This window comes from Pundamilia nyererei, unplaced genomic scaffold, assembly GCF_000239375.1.
Source record: "Pundamilia nyererei isolate P.nyererei 1_Seehausen unplaced genomic scaffold, PunNye1.0 scaffold00419, whole genome shotgun sequence".
In the NCBI taxonomy this organism is placed as follows: Eukaryota; Metazoa; Chordata; class Actinopteri; order Cichliformes; family Cichlidae; genus Pundamilia; species Pundamilia nyererei.
Genome location: NW_005187820.1, coordinates 284,548 through 301,156, shown reverse-complemented (window position 1 = coordinate 301,156; position 16,609 = coordinate 284,548). Strand labels below are relative to the sequence as shown.

At 51.7% G+C, this 16,609-nt stretch overlaps 2 protein-coding genes across 2 annotated transcripts in view; one reads left to right on the top strand and one right to left on the bottom strand.

Annotated features, from left to right (window-relative positions):
* Nucleotides 1–1,063: 1,063 nt before the first annotated feature.
* On the top strand, nucleotides 1,064–12,544 carry nup160 (nucleoporin 160). Its single transcript, XM_005753309.2, has 34 exons — nucleotides 1,064–1,240; nucleotides 1,680–1,788; nucleotides 1,863–2,073; nucleotides 2,337–2,559; nucleotides 2,636–2,826; nucleotides 2,915–3,151; nucleotides 3,238–3,335; nucleotides 3,431–3,515; nucleotides 3,591–3,659; nucleotides 3,745–3,828; nucleotides 3,910–4,080; nucleotides 4,166–4,265; nucleotides 4,342–4,507; nucleotides 4,872–5,005; nucleotides 5,081–5,241; nucleotides 5,598–5,734; nucleotides 5,815–5,885; nucleotides 5,995–6,145; nucleotides 6,256–6,325; nucleotides 6,938–7,036; nucleotides 7,130–7,258; nucleotides 7,366–7,461; nucleotides 7,536–7,630; nucleotides 7,741–7,837; nucleotides 9,532–9,637; nucleotides 9,726–9,886; nucleotides 9,976–10,036; nucleotides 10,173–10,283; nucleotides 10,603–10,726; nucleotides 10,814–10,912; nucleotides 11,020–11,161; nucleotides 11,968–12,093; nucleotides 12,173–12,268; nucleotides 12,363–12,544. Exons 1-34 carry the CDS (start codon nucleotides 1,150–1,152, stop codon nucleotides 12,459–12,461), a joined length of 4,200 nt encoding a protein of 1,399 aa, XP_005753366.1. The 5' UTR covers nucleotides 1,064–1,149; the 3' UTR covers nucleotides 12,462–12,544.
* Nucleotides 12,545–14,037: 1,493 nt separating this feature from the next.
* LOC102194035 (fibroblast growth factor receptor substrate 2-like) overlaps nucleotides 14,038–16,609 on the bottom strand; it is a 12,923-nt gene continuing 10,351 nt past the window's right edge. The window contains exons 6-7 of the mRNA XM_005753308.1: nucleotides 16,162–16,325; nucleotides 14,038–15,344 (exon numbers count right to left, since the gene is read on the bottom strand). Of these exons, the coding sequence (XP_005753365.1) occupies nucleotides 14,319–15,344; nucleotides 16,162–16,325 (1,190 nt within the window). The 3' untranslated portion in view covers nucleotides 14,038–14,318. The remainder of the gene's footprint in view (nucleotides 15,345–16,161; nucleotides 16,326–16,609) is intronic.

Here is a 16,609-nt window from a genome sequence, read left to right as displayed (position 1 = left end):
TGAAGCACCGCAGCAATTTCCTAATGTTGTAAACCTGCTCAACATTTGGCAAAAAACCCCATTCTGATTCTGATTCTGATTCTGATTCTGATGTGACAATAAAAGTGATTTGATTTGAGATGCATCAAAGAATACAGCCAACCAAAGAGGGATAGCATTTATTGTTCCTGAATTTAATATGAAGGTAGGGAAAAGGATCAGTGACGATTTATCAGTGTGCACAGGAGAAATGGTTTCATTATTGTTAGCAGTCCAGTGGACTGAAGAAACAAAACCACTAAGTTCTGTGATAAGTTCAGACTCGAGCTCATCACTGGCCAGTTTGCAAGACTGTCACTCAGACTGCAGACTGACATTCTGATAGAGATCCAGCAAACATTGTTCAGACTTGTTATGATGGGGCTTATGGTCACATTCTCATGGTTACCAGCGCATCATGGAGTTAAAGGAAATGAAACAACAAATAGGACAGCAAAAGAAGCAACAAGGAGACCAATGGTAGGTGTGGATATTAGTGTTAGTGGAACGGAGCTCAAGAGTAGAATGGGATACAAAATGAAGGAAAGGTGGTAAAAGCAAGGGGAGGAGGAGAGGAAAGGGCGATGGTTGTACAACATCCAAAGGAAGGTGGGGGAAACGAGAAGTACAGGACAAAACAGGAGAGGGGAGACGATTATATCTCGACTGAGATTCGGACACACTGGTTTAAGTAGCACATTATTTTAATAGGTAAACACTGTGCAGGGGAGTGTGACTGCATAGGGAACAAGAAACAATCGAACACGTTCTGTTGCATTGTCAGCAGTATGATGCTGAAAGGAGACAACTGATCAAAAAGCTGGATGATATGAAAGTGAAGTTGGACTTGATTTATTTCGCATGAGCTCTATAAGTGAAAGTTATCAGGCTGTATTTTGGTTTTTAAGGCAGACCCATTTGTTTCGGGGGGGATTTGAATATTTTATTTTCTTTCTTTCTTTCTTCCTTCCTTCCTTCATTTCGGTCCTCACTCCACACCAGTTGGTGGCGGTAATGCACCATTTTGCTGTTTGCCAACTGCCAATAAACCCTACACAGAAGAAGAAGAAGAAGAAGAAGCTGGAGCGGATTTGAAAGCGCAACGCGCGGCCGCAGCGGCACGAGGACAAGATGGCGGCGGCGTTGGAGCGTAGCTACATCGAGATCTGCGGGTTCGAGAGAGAGGCCGAGCGGAGGCCGCGCGAGCTCACCGCGAATCTGGGTAACACGTGCACTTCACCTGCGCGCCGCTGTCGGCGGCTAGCAGGGAGCTAACAGCCTGACGGCCCGTACCTGCCGGCGTTAGCGTGTTAGCTTCCTGCTAGCCGCGCGCGGCCTGGGGGTGTTTCTGTTGTTGTTTTTACTTCCGAACTCTCACCTGACCAGGTGAGCGCGTAAATCTTCCTCCGTCTCCGTTTAGTGTCAGCTAGCTCCGTTAGCTGCTCACCTGTTGCGCACCTGGTCACGCAGCTGTCACGGTGAACCTGCGCTGATCACGGGGCCTTGACCTGCAGTCTTTGTTGTCTGCGCCTCCGGAAGCAGCTGATTACTGATCTGAGAAACACTGTCACCTGCTGATCAGAGCTTCAGACACCTGCAGGTCAAGAACCTGTTCAAACCGGACTCACCTGTTCTCCCTCACCTGTCTTTCCGGTCTGCAGGTGTGAGCGTGCCACCTGGCAGCCTGAAGTTTCCTGACAGCGCGGGAGCGTTTCACTATGAGGAGAGCGGGAAGCTGCTGTCGGTCACCAGCAACAGGTTCATCCACTGGTGGGTACCAGCTGCTCTCCAGGTGCTCTGCAGGTGCTGTCAGCCGTTCTCTGCTAACACTCTCACTCATGCAGGTCCACGTCCGGGGACTCGGTGGTGCTGGTGGAGCAGTCTCTGGACACCAACTTGCTGAACAACGCCGTCAGGCTCCGCTTCACCCACTGTGCCGTCCTGCCCGGAGGAGTCACCATCCAGGAGACGCTCAGCAACGTCGTCATCCTCATCTCCACCAATCGCAGCGTCCACAGGCTGCTGCTGCCCCACCCCACGCGCATGTACCGCAGCGTGAGTAGCTGACGGTGACCCTCAGCCTGCACGCTGTCCTGTGGTGGGTGGAGAAGCCGCACCACCAGCTGCAGGACAGCGTGCGGTTGTTGATTACTGATTACCGTTATCAATTGATTAATGAAAGTGTCACTATGGACACGACGGATGAGTCAGACTTTAAGGTCTGATACCAAACTACCAACAGCCCTGTGAGATTACCATGGTTACCATAGAAACAGTTATCTGTTACTGACCTCGAACACTCCTCTGTGCACGTGTAGGAGCTGGTCACAGAGTTGCACATGCAGTCCATCTTCACTGATGTGGGGAAGCTGAGCCTGCAGGACCCCGCCCACAGCGCCCTTATCCCCAGCTCAGTGGGAACCACGGCGAGTCCCGGCACTGCCTTCGCCTGGCTCAGTTACCACGGAGATGCACACTTCGCTCTGGCTTCTCCTGCTGGAGGCATCACAGTGGTCACCCTGCCGTCGCCCGATTCTCAGGGTGAGGAGGAGTTTCTATGTTTAATGTGGGCGTGGCCCGTTGGGCGGTTTTTAAGACGTGTGCTCACCGTTTCCAGGCAACATGTCAGTGCTGGAGTTGAAGAGGAGCTCTGTGATGCAGCGGCTGTCTGGGTGGATGCCCACGGCAATCCGCGGCGAGCACAGCCCGGCCGACCTCGTGCTCAGCCTCGCCGTGCGGGAGCTGGAAGAAGACTCCTTCATCTTTGCGCTGTGTCAGGACCACCGCCTGCGCATGTGGTCGCTCAGGGTGATGACATCGCACACATGCACCCAAACACATTGTTGACGTTTAACGTTTGAGTTGCCGCGTGCTGACGTGACTTCCGCCCCCTCAGGAGCATGGCTGCCTGCTGGAGGCGGACATGTTGGAGTACATGCCAGCGTGTAAGGGTGTGAAGCGCCTGCCGGGCCACGGTCACCGCCTGCGCCTGGCGTTCTCCTCCACCACAGGCTTGTGCGTCTGCGTCTACCTCGCTGTCCCTCAGCGGGGGCAGTTCACCGTGCTGCAGCTGGTCGCCACAGACAACAACCGCTACAGCCTCGAGCACATCTCCACGCTGTTCAGCACACAGGTGAACGCACGGGCGGAGCCAGGGGGCGGGCCTCGTTTTTCTGTTTGTGGTTACTTCCTGTATTCTGAACCGCTCTCTGTGAGCAGGAGACGCTTGTAGACTTCACGCTGACCTCCTCGGACATCTGGGCTCTGTGGTTGGATGAATCCAACGCCACCGTGGTCAAATACATCAGCTTCGAGCAGTGAGTTGAAATGCCAGCGTCCTCCTGATATGTTCTCCACGTGTTTCCGCCGTCTGTCGCCGCACATGTTCCTCACCTGTCGGCGTGTTTCACAGCAACACGGCGGCTCAGTGGAACCAGGTGTTTGTTCAGCCTCCACCCGAAGAAGAAATCCACATCGGAGTGGACCTGGACCCCCGGGTGAGACCAGTTCAGACCAGTAACCAGTGTTTTAATGAACGGGTAGTGCTGACCATGTGATCTGACCCCTGACAGGAGACGTATCTCGAGGTTCTCTTCTCTCCTCTTCGCTTCACAGCCTCGGCCATCGTGAAAGCCCTGCAGGTGAGAACCTAGCTGTGTGTCTGATTCACTCTGATTGGTTCGCTGATTGATAACTGATTGGATGGTCTTTGTGTGGGTTGCTCAGATCTTTCGGCGAGGCTCGGAGAGGATCTGGGACCTGTCCTGGGAGGCTCTGAGGAAGGAGGTGACGCTGGCTGTTGAGAGCGAGGTAACGCAGAGCGATCTGAACCAGAACAGGAACTTTTCAGACTGTTTTTTTTAACAAGCTTCGTCTCTTTCCCTCCTGCAGCTGCAGAGCAGCATCACAGAGTTCGAGTTTTCTCAGGAGGAGTACCGACAGCTGCAGGTGGAGTTCTGGTCCCGGTTCTACTCCTGCTGTCTGCAGTACCAGGAGGTCCAGGCATCTCCTCTGGGTCTGACCGTGAGCCAGCACACCGGGATGGTCTGTCTGCTCCGGAAGGTGAGTGGACCGCCTGCAGGCGTTGCTGCGTGCCTGTGGTTGTTGGCAAAGAGGTGACGCCCGTTTTCGTCCCGCTGTGTTTCAGGGCTTCCTGTCATACCTGCTGCCGTGCTTCGCCGTGGATCACCTGTACCTTTCCCACGACCAGTACCTGCTCTCAGAGGAGGAGACGCCAGTCGCAGAAGGTAAAGAGACAGCCAGTGTGTTGGTTTGACGATTGCTGCACGTCCTGATCTCACCTGTGCTCACCTGTGCTGTCAGACCCGGAGGCGGGGCGGGATGTCCTGCAGCTGGTTCAGTGCCTGCGGCTCATCAGCGACACCGTTTCTGCAGAGATGGCGTACGAGATGGAGAAAGCTCTGGAGTACCTGCAGGCGCCCGAGAGAGCGGCCGAGCTCGTCCTGGAGAACCTGCTGTGCAACGACAGGTGGGTCACATGACCCCCGACGTACTTGTTTTAAATTTAGGTTGTACGTTAAAGAAAAGCATCCTGATGGTTAATGAGCAGGAGCTCAGGTGTGCTCACAGGTTCAGAGAGCGTAGAGACACTTTGAGGAGATAATCACTGAACATCCTCAGGAAATAAAAGAACTGGATCCTTCAGTGAGCGCCGCACTTCCTGTCGGTCCTTCGGTGATGATCGGGGGGGGAGGAGCTAAGTTTCCTTTGAAGTCATAACCACAGGCAGCAGTGTAACTTTGTTTTCACACGTCAGACTTTCAGAGGGTCGCAGGCTGAATTTACCGGGGTCGCTGCTGGTGATTTAAACACGTGGCGTCTGTCCTCCACAGTGATAACGTGATCGTGGATGTCCAGAACAAACTTCAGGATGTCAGAAACCCGATGGCCGCCATGATGGTCCTGTTGAGAGAGATGGACCTGGAGACGGACTCCGAGGTCGGCGGGGACGGACTCGTGGCGCCCGGTAATACCCTCTCGGTGAATGAAAGTGCGACCCCGCTGTCAGTCGCTTCAGTGTGCCCTGCGCCTTGTCTTGCAGGTCAGAGCCTGAATTTAAGGATCGGCCTGTCTCAGCTGTACAGCGGCAGCACGGCGGTCTCTGTCATCTCCCAGGCCGTGTGTCACATGGCCATGACCAGAGCGCTGTTCTGCAGAGACCTGCTCATCCTGCAGAAGCTCTACCTGCGCTTTGGAGACAATGTACGTGCACACACACACACACACACACACACACCGTCACCTGCTTGGTGATGATAGGAAGGGAGAACTCCCTTTTGACAGGAAGAGGTCTCGGCTTGTCTGTATGAGACGGTCAAGCCGGAATCAGGGGTACAAGGGGGATTTGAAGGGCTTCTGATTGGCATGTGGTAATTTTGAGAGGTTACATGGGGGCCGAGGACCTCTTTCATGTGACAGCGCACTGCTAGAAGCTTCTTGTATCCAAGCAACAGCTGTCCGGAGACATCCGAGAGCTTCTCACCATCACCTGATCGTCTTTCTCCTCGGTGTGTTTATGAGCCACACGTGTGCAGCTCAACAGGTGTGTTTGTGTCCAGGTGTTTCTGGGTGGGGGGGCTCAGCTGCTGCAGCTACAGCAGGACCTGATTCCTCGGACCTCCCAGCTCCTGTCCTCCTATCATCTCCTCAAACATGTCAGTCAGAGCCTCGCCTCCTCCGTGCCCATCAGCACCATGTGAGCACTAATACACGCAGCACACACAGCTCTCAGGTCCGTAGCAACCACACTGAGCACTTCCTGTTCTGATGTTTCAGAGACGCCAACCTGCAGCACCTCACCGTGTTGGAGCTGTCGGACACGCCCACCATGACCTCTGGACGATCAGGTCTGCTCTGTTTGCGTGTTTAGCTTTGATTTGTGATGTGACGTCAGGGACGACGGTCCTGGTCCGTGTGGTTTTTAAAGCGTGTGCGTTTCCTGTCCCGCCCCCGCAGCTCTGAACCCTCAGACCGTTGTGGAGCTCTTCTACCAGACGGCAGCTCGCCGACTCATCGTGTCTCAGCTGTTCTCGAACCAGCAGGGCGGAGCTCTGCTCGTCTGGACTGACGTGATCTCTAGTGTGGTGCAGCTGCTCGCTCAGCTGCTGTATCCTTCATCGTGCCCTGATTGGGCTCCGCCTCTTCACGTTAAGTGAAACTCGCCAGTGGTCTGTGGTGTTTAACTTCCTGTTGTTCCCTAACTGGTCTCTCTCCCAGATGGCCCAGTAACCCTGGCTTCCAGTTCCCAGAGTGTCTGCTTGCCAACTGTCAGTACACTCAGCTGCAGGTGAGGATTCCTCCTGCTCCTCCTCCTCAGGTTCAGAAGCTCCTCTTGGAAAGGAGGTGTTTGTAACAGGGATCGTACGGGTGCTTGAAATCCTTGAAAATGGCTGATTTTTGGGTTTGGTACTTAAAATGGTTTCATTCACACAAATAACAATTAGACTGAAAAGAGTTCTCATCACTGTAATTCCAGTTTTGTTGTTTTTTCCCGGCGTTGTGGGAGTTTCTCTAACAAGCCGATTTGTTCACATTTGCACACCTGAAAGTTTGCGATGTGTTGAGTTCATGCACTACATGCATGTAAGGCAACCTTTTAACAAAAGGGGAACAAAGGTCGAAATCAGCCGAGGATGATTTGCTTGTCTCGTCACTGAGGTCAAACATGTGCTGGAAAAGCTTGACCTTGTAAGTGCTTGAAAGTCCTTGAATTTGACCCTGGAAAGACACGTGAACCCTGTTAAATCCAATAACCTGCTGCCGTGTGATTGGCTCATTCGATATTGTACAAGAAGCAGTTGAACAGGTGTGCCTAATCATGTGGCAGAGTGGCTTTAACAACAGTCCAGATGTGCACAGCTGTAACCGATGAACAAGTCCACGTGTTGTCCCCCTGCAGGAGTACGTGCGTCTGCTTGGTCCGTGGTGCCAGGTGAACATCGCCTCTTGTCGTTTCATGCTGGCTCAGTGTTACCTCGCCAACGGTGAAGGCCAGAAGGTGGGTCACCATGGCAACCTCATGTCCTACAGGCAGAGTTGCTCGCCATAACCTCACTTCCTGTGTGTTCTTTTGTTTTGCTCCTTTTGTCAGGCTCTGCGGTGCTTCCAGGAGGCAGCAACGGAGGTGGAAAAGGAGGAGTTTCTGATGAGGTTAACTGGTAGCGAGGATGAAGACGCCGCAGTCGCCCCTGCTACACCCCGACTGCAGTACTACAACAAGGTAGAAGGCGGAGATTCTGAGGTTCCACCTGACGCTGATGGTCAAAGCCGGCGAGGACAGGAAGCAGCAGCATGGCGTGTTTTAACGAATGTGCATTTTCCCCTCAGGTGCTGCGTCTGCTGGAGGACGTCGGTCTGCCCGAGCTCGTCATCCAGCTCGCCACTCTGGCCATAACGGAGGCCGTCGGCGATGTCAGCAGTCAGGTGAGATGTGGCGGTCTGACGGCAGCGTGCCGGCACGCTGTCGGTGCGTAAACTGATCTGATGTCTGTGTTCAGGCGGCGCTGTGGACGCGGATATTCAAACATCACCTGGACCTCGGACACAACAGCGAGGCATACGACGCTCTGACACAGAACCCCGACGGCAGCATGTACGCGCGCACACACACACACACACAGGTGGAGGTAAACGCTCTATGTTGGCAGTCAATGCTAAAGGTCAAAGGTCGCGTGTCTGAGCAGGTGTCTCCCTGTATCTTAGGCAGTTGGACTGCCTCCGTCAGCTGGTGGTGGTGCTGTGTGAACGCTCGCAGCTGCAGGATTTGGTCAACTTCCCCTACGTCAACCTGCACGACGAGGTAACGTGACCTCTGACCTTTTGACCCTGAAGTTTTAGTTTTACAGTTGTTTACGTGAAGCTAAAACAGAAACCAGATGGAGCGGCTGGGTTAGGTCGAGGACGAGTGGTGGAGTTGTCTCTTATGAGTGGAGGTGGAGGTGGGAGTTGGTGTAAAGGTGAAACTACGTATTCACCCTTGCCTGAGACCATGAAACGAGCTTCCTCTGAAGGACGTCCTCCTGGCTGAGGAGACGAGAGGAGATCCGAGGGTGGATGCGGAGGAGGTGAATGCATGGATCCAGAAAAGGAATATGTGGATCAAAGGATGATGGTTTTACTTTCAAATAAGGACGCTACAGAGCTGCAACACATCCAGGCTTAATTCATTATTGTAAAAGTTCACCACTGCCCACCTCAGCGGCTTCTTCACTTGGGCCTCCACCCACTCTGCTTCTTCTCAGTCTGCAGCTTTACCTCCTCCGGCCTGAAACAGCTGCTCTGCGCATGTTGATGACTCCATCAACATGCGCCATAGCGGTTTAGTCAAAATCTCTACCGTTGTCCAAATTTATATTGTTATGTTGCTCTGCGCAGCTGGTTTCTCCACCCGCGCTGCGAGCTGTACTGGCGGGTCAGAGTGAGGCTTTGGTGGCCCTCGCAAACGAAATGCATCCATGTGTGATTGTGACGTCTGAGCATGTGCTGTGTAGCGACATCGTCACCTCAGGGCTGAATCCTTCGAAGGATCCGGCCCACCTGGTCTGCGTAGCCGCAAAGACCGGAAGTGCGAGGCCGTTAAATTGGACGGTCTAGCCTGCAATGGGTGGCTTCTGTTGCCTAGCAACTGTGACATAAGCAGCTACAGCTGTGGTGGACGGCATGTTGGCGAGAAATAGAGAAAATCTTTATTTGACATCATTTGTTTGACTTTTTCTTGCACCTCAGTGTGATGCTTCTGGGAGAACGTCACAGCCGTACAGGAGTCCTCTTGGCCAACAGTCATAAGTTTAGTTCGTAAAACCGTTTGCTAGTGTAGCCCAACACTAGTCTCATTCATTCTGATGGTACAAATCAGGGGTGGGCGGTGTAAACGGTACAAACAATATGAATTTGGCCAACGGTAGAGATTTTGACTATACCGCTATAGTGCATGTTGATGATGTCATCGAGCTGCGCCTGTTTTGGTCGAAAGCATTGCAGCGGCTGCAAACAACATCATCTGTAAATTATGCCAGGCGACAGCCACAGCAAAGAGACTAAGCACTTTTGGAATATGAGGAGAGCCACAAACTGCGCTTCCTCCACTTCTGTGCCATCGATTCATTAATGCTGAATTCTCTCGCAGCTGCTCTGTTCCCTATATAGCAGCTAGCCCAACTTCAGTAACCCTACAAACGTCACTGCTGTTTAGTTTTCTGTCTTCATTTATGTTGGAAGTGATAGAGCTGCACGTTTGGATTCTTTCAGAAATCTCTCAGTCAGAACATGCTATATCATGTTTAGGTGGAAACTAGCGAGCTAACTTCTAACTCCGTTGAATTTAATAAATCCTGTTTTCATGGATGTTAAACGTAATTGTTACACCTGGTAAAGCAGCAACGCTGATCATTTTATTGCAGATGAAAGAATTTAGACAGTTTTTAACTCTCAGTGATGCTGCAGTGTTCGTGTGACTTTGGGACCTGAGTGCTGACCTTTGACCTCTGCTCTCAGGTTGTCAGCATCATTGAGTCTAGGGCCCGGGGACTCGACCTGCTCACCCACAACTACTATGAGCTGCTGTACGCCTTTCACATCGCTCGCCACAACTACCGCAAAGGTCAGTCTCCCCCCCCCCCCACACACACACACACACACACACACGTCTGTCTCGTTTATCCATGTGTTGTGTGTGTGTGTGCGCTCAGCTGGGACGGTGATGTTCGAGTTTGGGATGCGTCTCGGTCGGGAAGTTCGAACCCGCCTCGGCCTTCAGAAGCAGGTGAACTGTTACTTGGCTGCTCTCAACTGTCTACGCCTCATCAGGCCGGAGTACGCCTGGATCGTCCAGCCGGTCTCCGGGGCAACGGTACACACACACACACACACACCGACTGAATCTGTGTGACCTGTCCAACAGTGTTGTGATTTTGTTTTTTGTGGGGGGTTTTCCTGCAGTACGAGCGTCCAGGTGCGTCTCCGAAGAGAAACTCTGACGGAGAGTTTCCTGCTGAGCCAGGTGAGTCTTAAATCAAACACACCAGGGCCTTTAGACTTGAAGTCCCACCATTTTCAGAGTGGATAAGGCTTCTGTCCAGGCAGGTGACGCCCCCTGGTGGCGAGCTGCTGTAACCCTTGCTCTGCTTCCTGTTCAGTCAAGCGACAGGTGGATATCCTGGAGGTCAGAGACCTGGAGAAGGAGTACATCCTGTCTCGCAGCCGGCTCACCCTCGCCCAGCACCACCCGCCCTCCGCTGCTATCGCAGGTACGCTAATGCGCGCACACATGTGTATTTATATCCTTGTGGGGACATCTCATTGACATAATGCTTTCCCTAGCTCCTGACACTGACCCTTACCCTAAACCTATCCATAGCCTAATTGTGACCCTGACACTAAAACCACATTCTGAGTCTCAAAAATGCTTCAAACTCATGAGGACCCACGAGGGCTGTTTGTCCCCACAAGTATAGTAAACTACCAACTTTTGGTCCCCATGAAGATGTTAATATCCGTATATACACATATACACACACACACAGGCGGAGCTTTACAGTAAACAGGTGACCATGTAACTGTGTGTAGGCGGAGCCTCGGCGGCAGAGCTGCTGGTCTTGCTGGTTCAGACGGGACTCTTTGACTCTGCGCTGGTTCTAAGTCGCACCTTCAACCTGAGCCTGACACCCGTCTTTGAGGGCCTCGCCTTCAAGTAGGTCCACCACCGCACGCCTCAGCGGCGCTCTCCGTTTACGGCTTTGTCTTTTTCACCTATTTGTTTACCTCGCACTGTTTTCAGGTGCATCAAGCTGCAGCTTGGAGGGGAGGAGTCTCAGAACGAAGCCTGGAGCTGGTTGGCTGTTAATCAGCTGTCAGTTGTCAACACCAAAGAGTCCAGGTGAGCTTCCAACAATCACTTACTGATTGACACTTCTTTGTTTATCTGCAGGAAACAGACGCCCGTGGACCTCCATATAACTAACAACAACCTCCTTCTGTTCGCAGCACCGCAGACGAGGCGTGGCGTCTTCTCGCCTCCTACCTGGACAAGTATCCTTCCACCAATGGGCAGCATCACCGCTACGTCATCCACAAGCTGCTGTCACATGGTGTCCCTCTACCCGATTGGCTGGTCAAAGGCTACAAGGTGAGAGCTCGGCTGGTGAAGAGGAGCGGGCGGGGTTACAGGGCTGCACGATTTTGCATAAAATGAGAATCACGATTTTTTTGGCTTAGAATTGAGATCACGATTTTCTTTTCCAGTATAAATATTTATTGCACTTATTAACTGCACATCAAATTCGTAACAGTTGAGACTGAACATAAAAACAATAAATAAACACAAAAACAAAATGTTGTACTGCTTGAAATTCCGTCTCCACCGTTGCTCGACGCTGCGTGTACAGAGCAGGTAGTGCAACGATAGAAAAATAGTTGCGGGACGGCACTGTGCAGCGTTTGTCTAGGGTGTTGATCATTTTCCCAAATCCCTCGTTTTGCACAGTGTTGATGGGAGCCATATCTTTGGTCAGGTGATAAGTGATAGCCTCCGTAATGTCTTTGTGCCTGCGGGAGTTCGACGTGTATAGGGAAGCGCTGTATAAGGTTCCCGTTATTGATGTTTGGGTGGTTGACCGGGACGGATTTTCTCCTGTCACTTTCTCGTCATCCCTGACGTGCTCTCCGTGGTTTTTTCCTGCTAATTTTAGCATCACACGGCACAGCTTCTGTATCACGTGGTATAAGGCTCCGCCCTTGTCATTTGTTGAGCAGGAAGAGTGAGCGCTTGTTTTCATGCAGAGTACGTCCCGGATCAAAATGCGCTACAATTGTCTTTTTTTCTTTTTTAAAATCGTTGTCATTTGGAAATGAGATCGCGATTTTCTAACGATTAATCGTGCAGCCCTACCACGTAAGGTTTGTTTTTTCCCACCATGCCACTCTCTGTTTCAGCGCGTGGACGCTCCGTCTCTGCTGCGCCTCCTCCTGAATTTTGACCTGCTGGAGGCGGCGGCAGAGCTCGTGTTGGAGTATGTGGACGCCGTCCTGGGGCGTGGTCACCAGTACTTTGGAATTGAGGTAAAAGTCACGCCGACATGCGTATCTGTGACGTGTCGGTGCTGTTTTAACGCCTTTCCTTTTTACTCGCCTTTTTCAGCGGCCGCTCTCTGCCACGTCTCCCCCGGCATGGCTGCCGTACACGTCCATCGACCAGCTCCTGCAGGCGCTGAACGAGACGCAGACCCAAGGCGCCGTGAGTCACTTCCTTTTTCCTGTCAGTGCACTTGAGTGACTTGAGACGCGCACACGTGACCTGACGCTCTGCACTTACTGTTTTGTTTTTCCAGCTTTATAACAAAGTCCGAGACAAATTAGACGAGTACCATCGCACCGTGGAGCTGATGAGCAGGCGGAGACTCGCCACGCAGGGCCGGCACTCGGAGTGAGGCGGCCGTGTAAATATTTTATAATCTGTCATCAGTTTTGTACTGTCGTGTTTTTCAGATGTAAATGTGATGAAATAAAGTGTTTTCTAAGTTTGAGTCGGTCTCACACATCAATCATGTGACCTTTAGACCAATGGGGTCGATCAATATTCATCACATTGATCACCTGTTGCCAACAGTCCTGTGGAGGGCTAAAGGTGTAGATCTGCAGTGCAAAGCGTGAGCAGCGAGATGTACTAGAGTATTTGATACTGGGGTCATGTTTAGGGTGTAGGGTCAGATGTGTGGGGTGGATGAGTAACACACCTGTAGGTAACAGGAACATAAAAGCAGGTGAATGACAGATTAGCGCAGTAACATAAACATCTGGATTCCACCGACTCTGTACAGCTTCCTGTCCCACAGCCAGTGAATGGATGTGATTGGTTGAACAGGTATTGTCAGCACACGTTTTCAGCATTCTCTCCTAAACCTGCTGCGCTGAGGTCATACAGGAAAACACCTGTGTGCTCAGGTGCAGTGATGCTGACGAAGGCCAGGTTTCATAGTTCTTCCTGTGTAAGAACCAGGATGGGACTGAAGGGCAGGGTTTCATTAAAGTACTACACCGTTCTCACAAGATAAAAAGTAAGTGGACAGACTGTCTAAATGTAAGAGTTGCTTTTAACACTGCAGATCCCAGACAGCAAAAAGTAAATCTGTAAAGCTGCTGAGCAAAAGCTGAAAGTCTGCACTTCAGTCACATGTGGTGCCTTCATCAGTCATCGCCAAACTGCAGATCTTCTCTCACTGCTGCACCAGAAACCCGAGTTCAGACTAGTGATGCGCGAATCATGAACGAGTCGTTCAATACTCATGATTCACAAGCCCAACTGACTCACTGACTCATCCCTGTTGCTGTTAGCAGCAATGTATCTAGCTTATAATTAAAATTGTGGAGAAAAACACAACATCCAGTTTCGTAACAAAAAGATTTCTGCTCTGAACTGGAAGAAAAAACCCTGAGTAGAAGCTCACATCAAGACAATAGCTCCTCGGTTCACAGTAGCATCGCTCTGCTAACATGCTAACAGCACATTTGAGCTACTCACCCCCTCCCTCCTGGCTCACAGCTTCTTCTTCTTGGTTGGCAAACAATGTTAAGGCGCATTACCGCCCCCTGGCTCACAGCTCAGTGGACATTTAGATGAGAAAATATATATTTGACACATTTAAGGAAAATACTAATAAAATAAAAATAAACAAAATAAATGTTTATTAAGCAATTTTGATAGGAAATTGCTTAATTTTAGAAATGTCTTTGCTCTTTTTTGCTCTATAAAATAGTTGTTTTTCTTTTAGAATCACTCATCTTAGCAGTAGGATTTACATGAAAAGAGAAACAAATCAAGTTTGAGTGAAAATGTACATTTTTTGCACTCTCTGGTCGACTGACTCAGTGAATCAAATGACTCAAAAAACCCGATTCACTTTGGTGAGTGACTCATTAAAACTTGATTCAGTAAAAAGAATCAAATTTCCCATCACTAGTTCAGACATTTAAATGAGCTAAACAGACTCCTCCCCAAACAGGCTCTGCAGTAGAAATAAAACCAGACTTTTATTGTGGCACATCTACTGTACATGTAGAACATAAGTGACTTACAGCAGCACGTAGTGACTCGTATAAAAGGCTAAATGGAATGCTTTGTTCAGTAATACTGATTTGTACCATATAAGGAAGTCTATTACATCATCAGCACGCCGCCTCCAGCAGAGGTATGTCATCATCAGTCTGTCTGCAGGAAGTGTCCGGCTCATGGAGTCCGTGTGCGGCTCGGCGTGGAGCCCAGAGTAAAAACGGGGGAGGGGGGGGTGTCACGCCGTGCTTTTGGTGGGCAGCTCCGTGCTGTTGTGTCTCGTCTTGCGTGACGTGCCGTCGTCCCGCGGCCGCGCCTTCTGTAAGTTGGACATGGCAGCGGTGCGCTCGATGTCGATGAGGGCATAGAGTTCGGTGCGGCGGGTGGGGGTGGTGGGGGGCAACGGCGAGGAGGGGGTGCGCGGTGTGTGGGGATTGCTCCCGTCGGAGGCGCCTTTGTTCCCGGCCCCGCTGTCCATCTCCACCTCGATGTAGTTGAGCGTCTTGGGCGGCTCGCTGTGGCCCGACACCAGCGGCCGGCGGAAGTCAAAGTTGAAGATGGTGGGCCCATCAACGCGGCGGCGGGCCGTGTCAGGCCGATGGGCGCTGAGCGGCGCCGTGACGTTCTCTGTGTTGACGTAGTTGTGCGAGGACTCAAGCGCAGCGGACAACGGGTGGGAGTAGGAGTGGTGCAGGTGGTGGTGGGCATGGTGGTTGTAGCCATTGAGCGACGGCGTTTTGGAGCCGCCGCAGCTCTTCTCCTCGTCCTCGGAGCTCGGCTTCCTCGCCTCCCACACGGGCGGAAGCGCTGGCAGGTTCTCATAGTCCAGCAGGGCCGTGCGCCGCTGGGCCGAGTTATTGACATTCTGCAGGTCGGGTGTGAGGGGGGGCGGGCGGTGGCGGCGAGGAGCCGACGAGCCGTTGGAGTGCGTGGCGGCGGGTTCAGGCTCGGTGGGCTTCTCGCCGTGGCCGTTAGTCTCTTGGTGCTCGGCGGCATCCTTCAGCGCCTTCTGCCGCCGCTCCATCAGCTGCCTCTGAACAGGCGTGGGGCCCAGCACAAAACGCACGCCTTGTGGCTCCAGCAACACCTGTGGCTCTGCTGGAGTGGGCGTCGGTGGCGGTGGCTCCCCGCGGACCCTCGGAGGGGGCGGAGGCGTCGGCGGACACTGAGACTGTGGAGAGGTAGGGCTCTCCAGCGGGGTGGTGACAGTTAGCGGGCTCGGCTGCTCCTCCAGGAGCCCCGTGGTGTTGACGTAGGTGTGTACCTGTGAACAGATAGATAGGTGAGACCCAGTTACCTACAGGTCACCATACTGACAAACTTTAAAGTGACAGAAAGCTTCAGGAGCACGGAAAACATCTGGAAACGATCACCTGAACCCTCGGACTGTCCAGGTGTGTCACATCTCTCATTTATTTAGATGACGAGCAGTCCAAGTCCTCCAGGTAAAGCTAACAGGTCAGAGGAGTGAGACACCTGTACAATCATCAGTGGTCCCCAGGTGATCTCTCAGGAGAGTTTTCAGGTAGCAGATTCCTTCAGCTGGACTTTATGTTCTGCTAGTGAAGATCAGACCTGTGTCTACCTGATCTAAAAACTGATGGGTCAGCACTGCAGGTTAAACTCAACGTTTTCTTCAGGTGTTTGATTAAAATGCAGCAGCTACTGTTAACTAAGGTCTGAGGTACAGATTGATGTGGTCGACAGGTTTCTGATCGATTTCTGTACATTACTGTGTTGAAACTAACTGACACAATGCTTTTCTAATGAGGGGTCATTTCAGCCTATTGGTCAACATGATAACATCACAGTATCTGATAAAACCTTCAGGGGCTTGAGGTGTACTTGTGTCAGGTTTAATGGGTCACTATATTGTAGAAAGAGTTTACCAGCAGTCTGGGGCTTTTATTGTGAAAAGCAGATGCAGGAAGAAGCCGTTCTCTGCTTGTGCATAGAACAAAACACTTCCTGTGCAGGTGTATTTTAACCATGCTCAAACGTGACTGGGCAGTGCTGCTAAAAGTGCACACAGAGCTCAGGATGTCCCACCCCCGACAGCGAGGATGGCAGGTGAGACTTACCGCTTCATCGGCCACCAGCAGAGGGTGCGTAGACTCCTCCCCCACCGACGGCAGCCGGGTGCTCGCCACAGACGGGTGACGACTGGATGGGTGAGATGGTGCCTCGCCTACAGATGGGATCCGCGTGACACCGTTTGGCACAGACGGCACCGAGTAGCCAAGAGCTGCAGCCAGAGGGGAAAGAGAGATGGGAGGAGTTTAGTGAGTAAGCATGTGACCTGCACCTGTAAACGTCACATGGTAAAAATACACTAACACCTGAATTTCATGTTGAAGGACAGGACTCTCTTCCAGACACTCTAAACCAAGGCACAATGTACATTTCAATTCCTTTAATTTTAAATATGTTTATATTGTCTATCCTGTAAAATAGTCAGATGTCTATTCATATTAATGTACAGAATTCACCTGCTTGCTGCTACTACTGCACATTCACCCAGTGTGTATA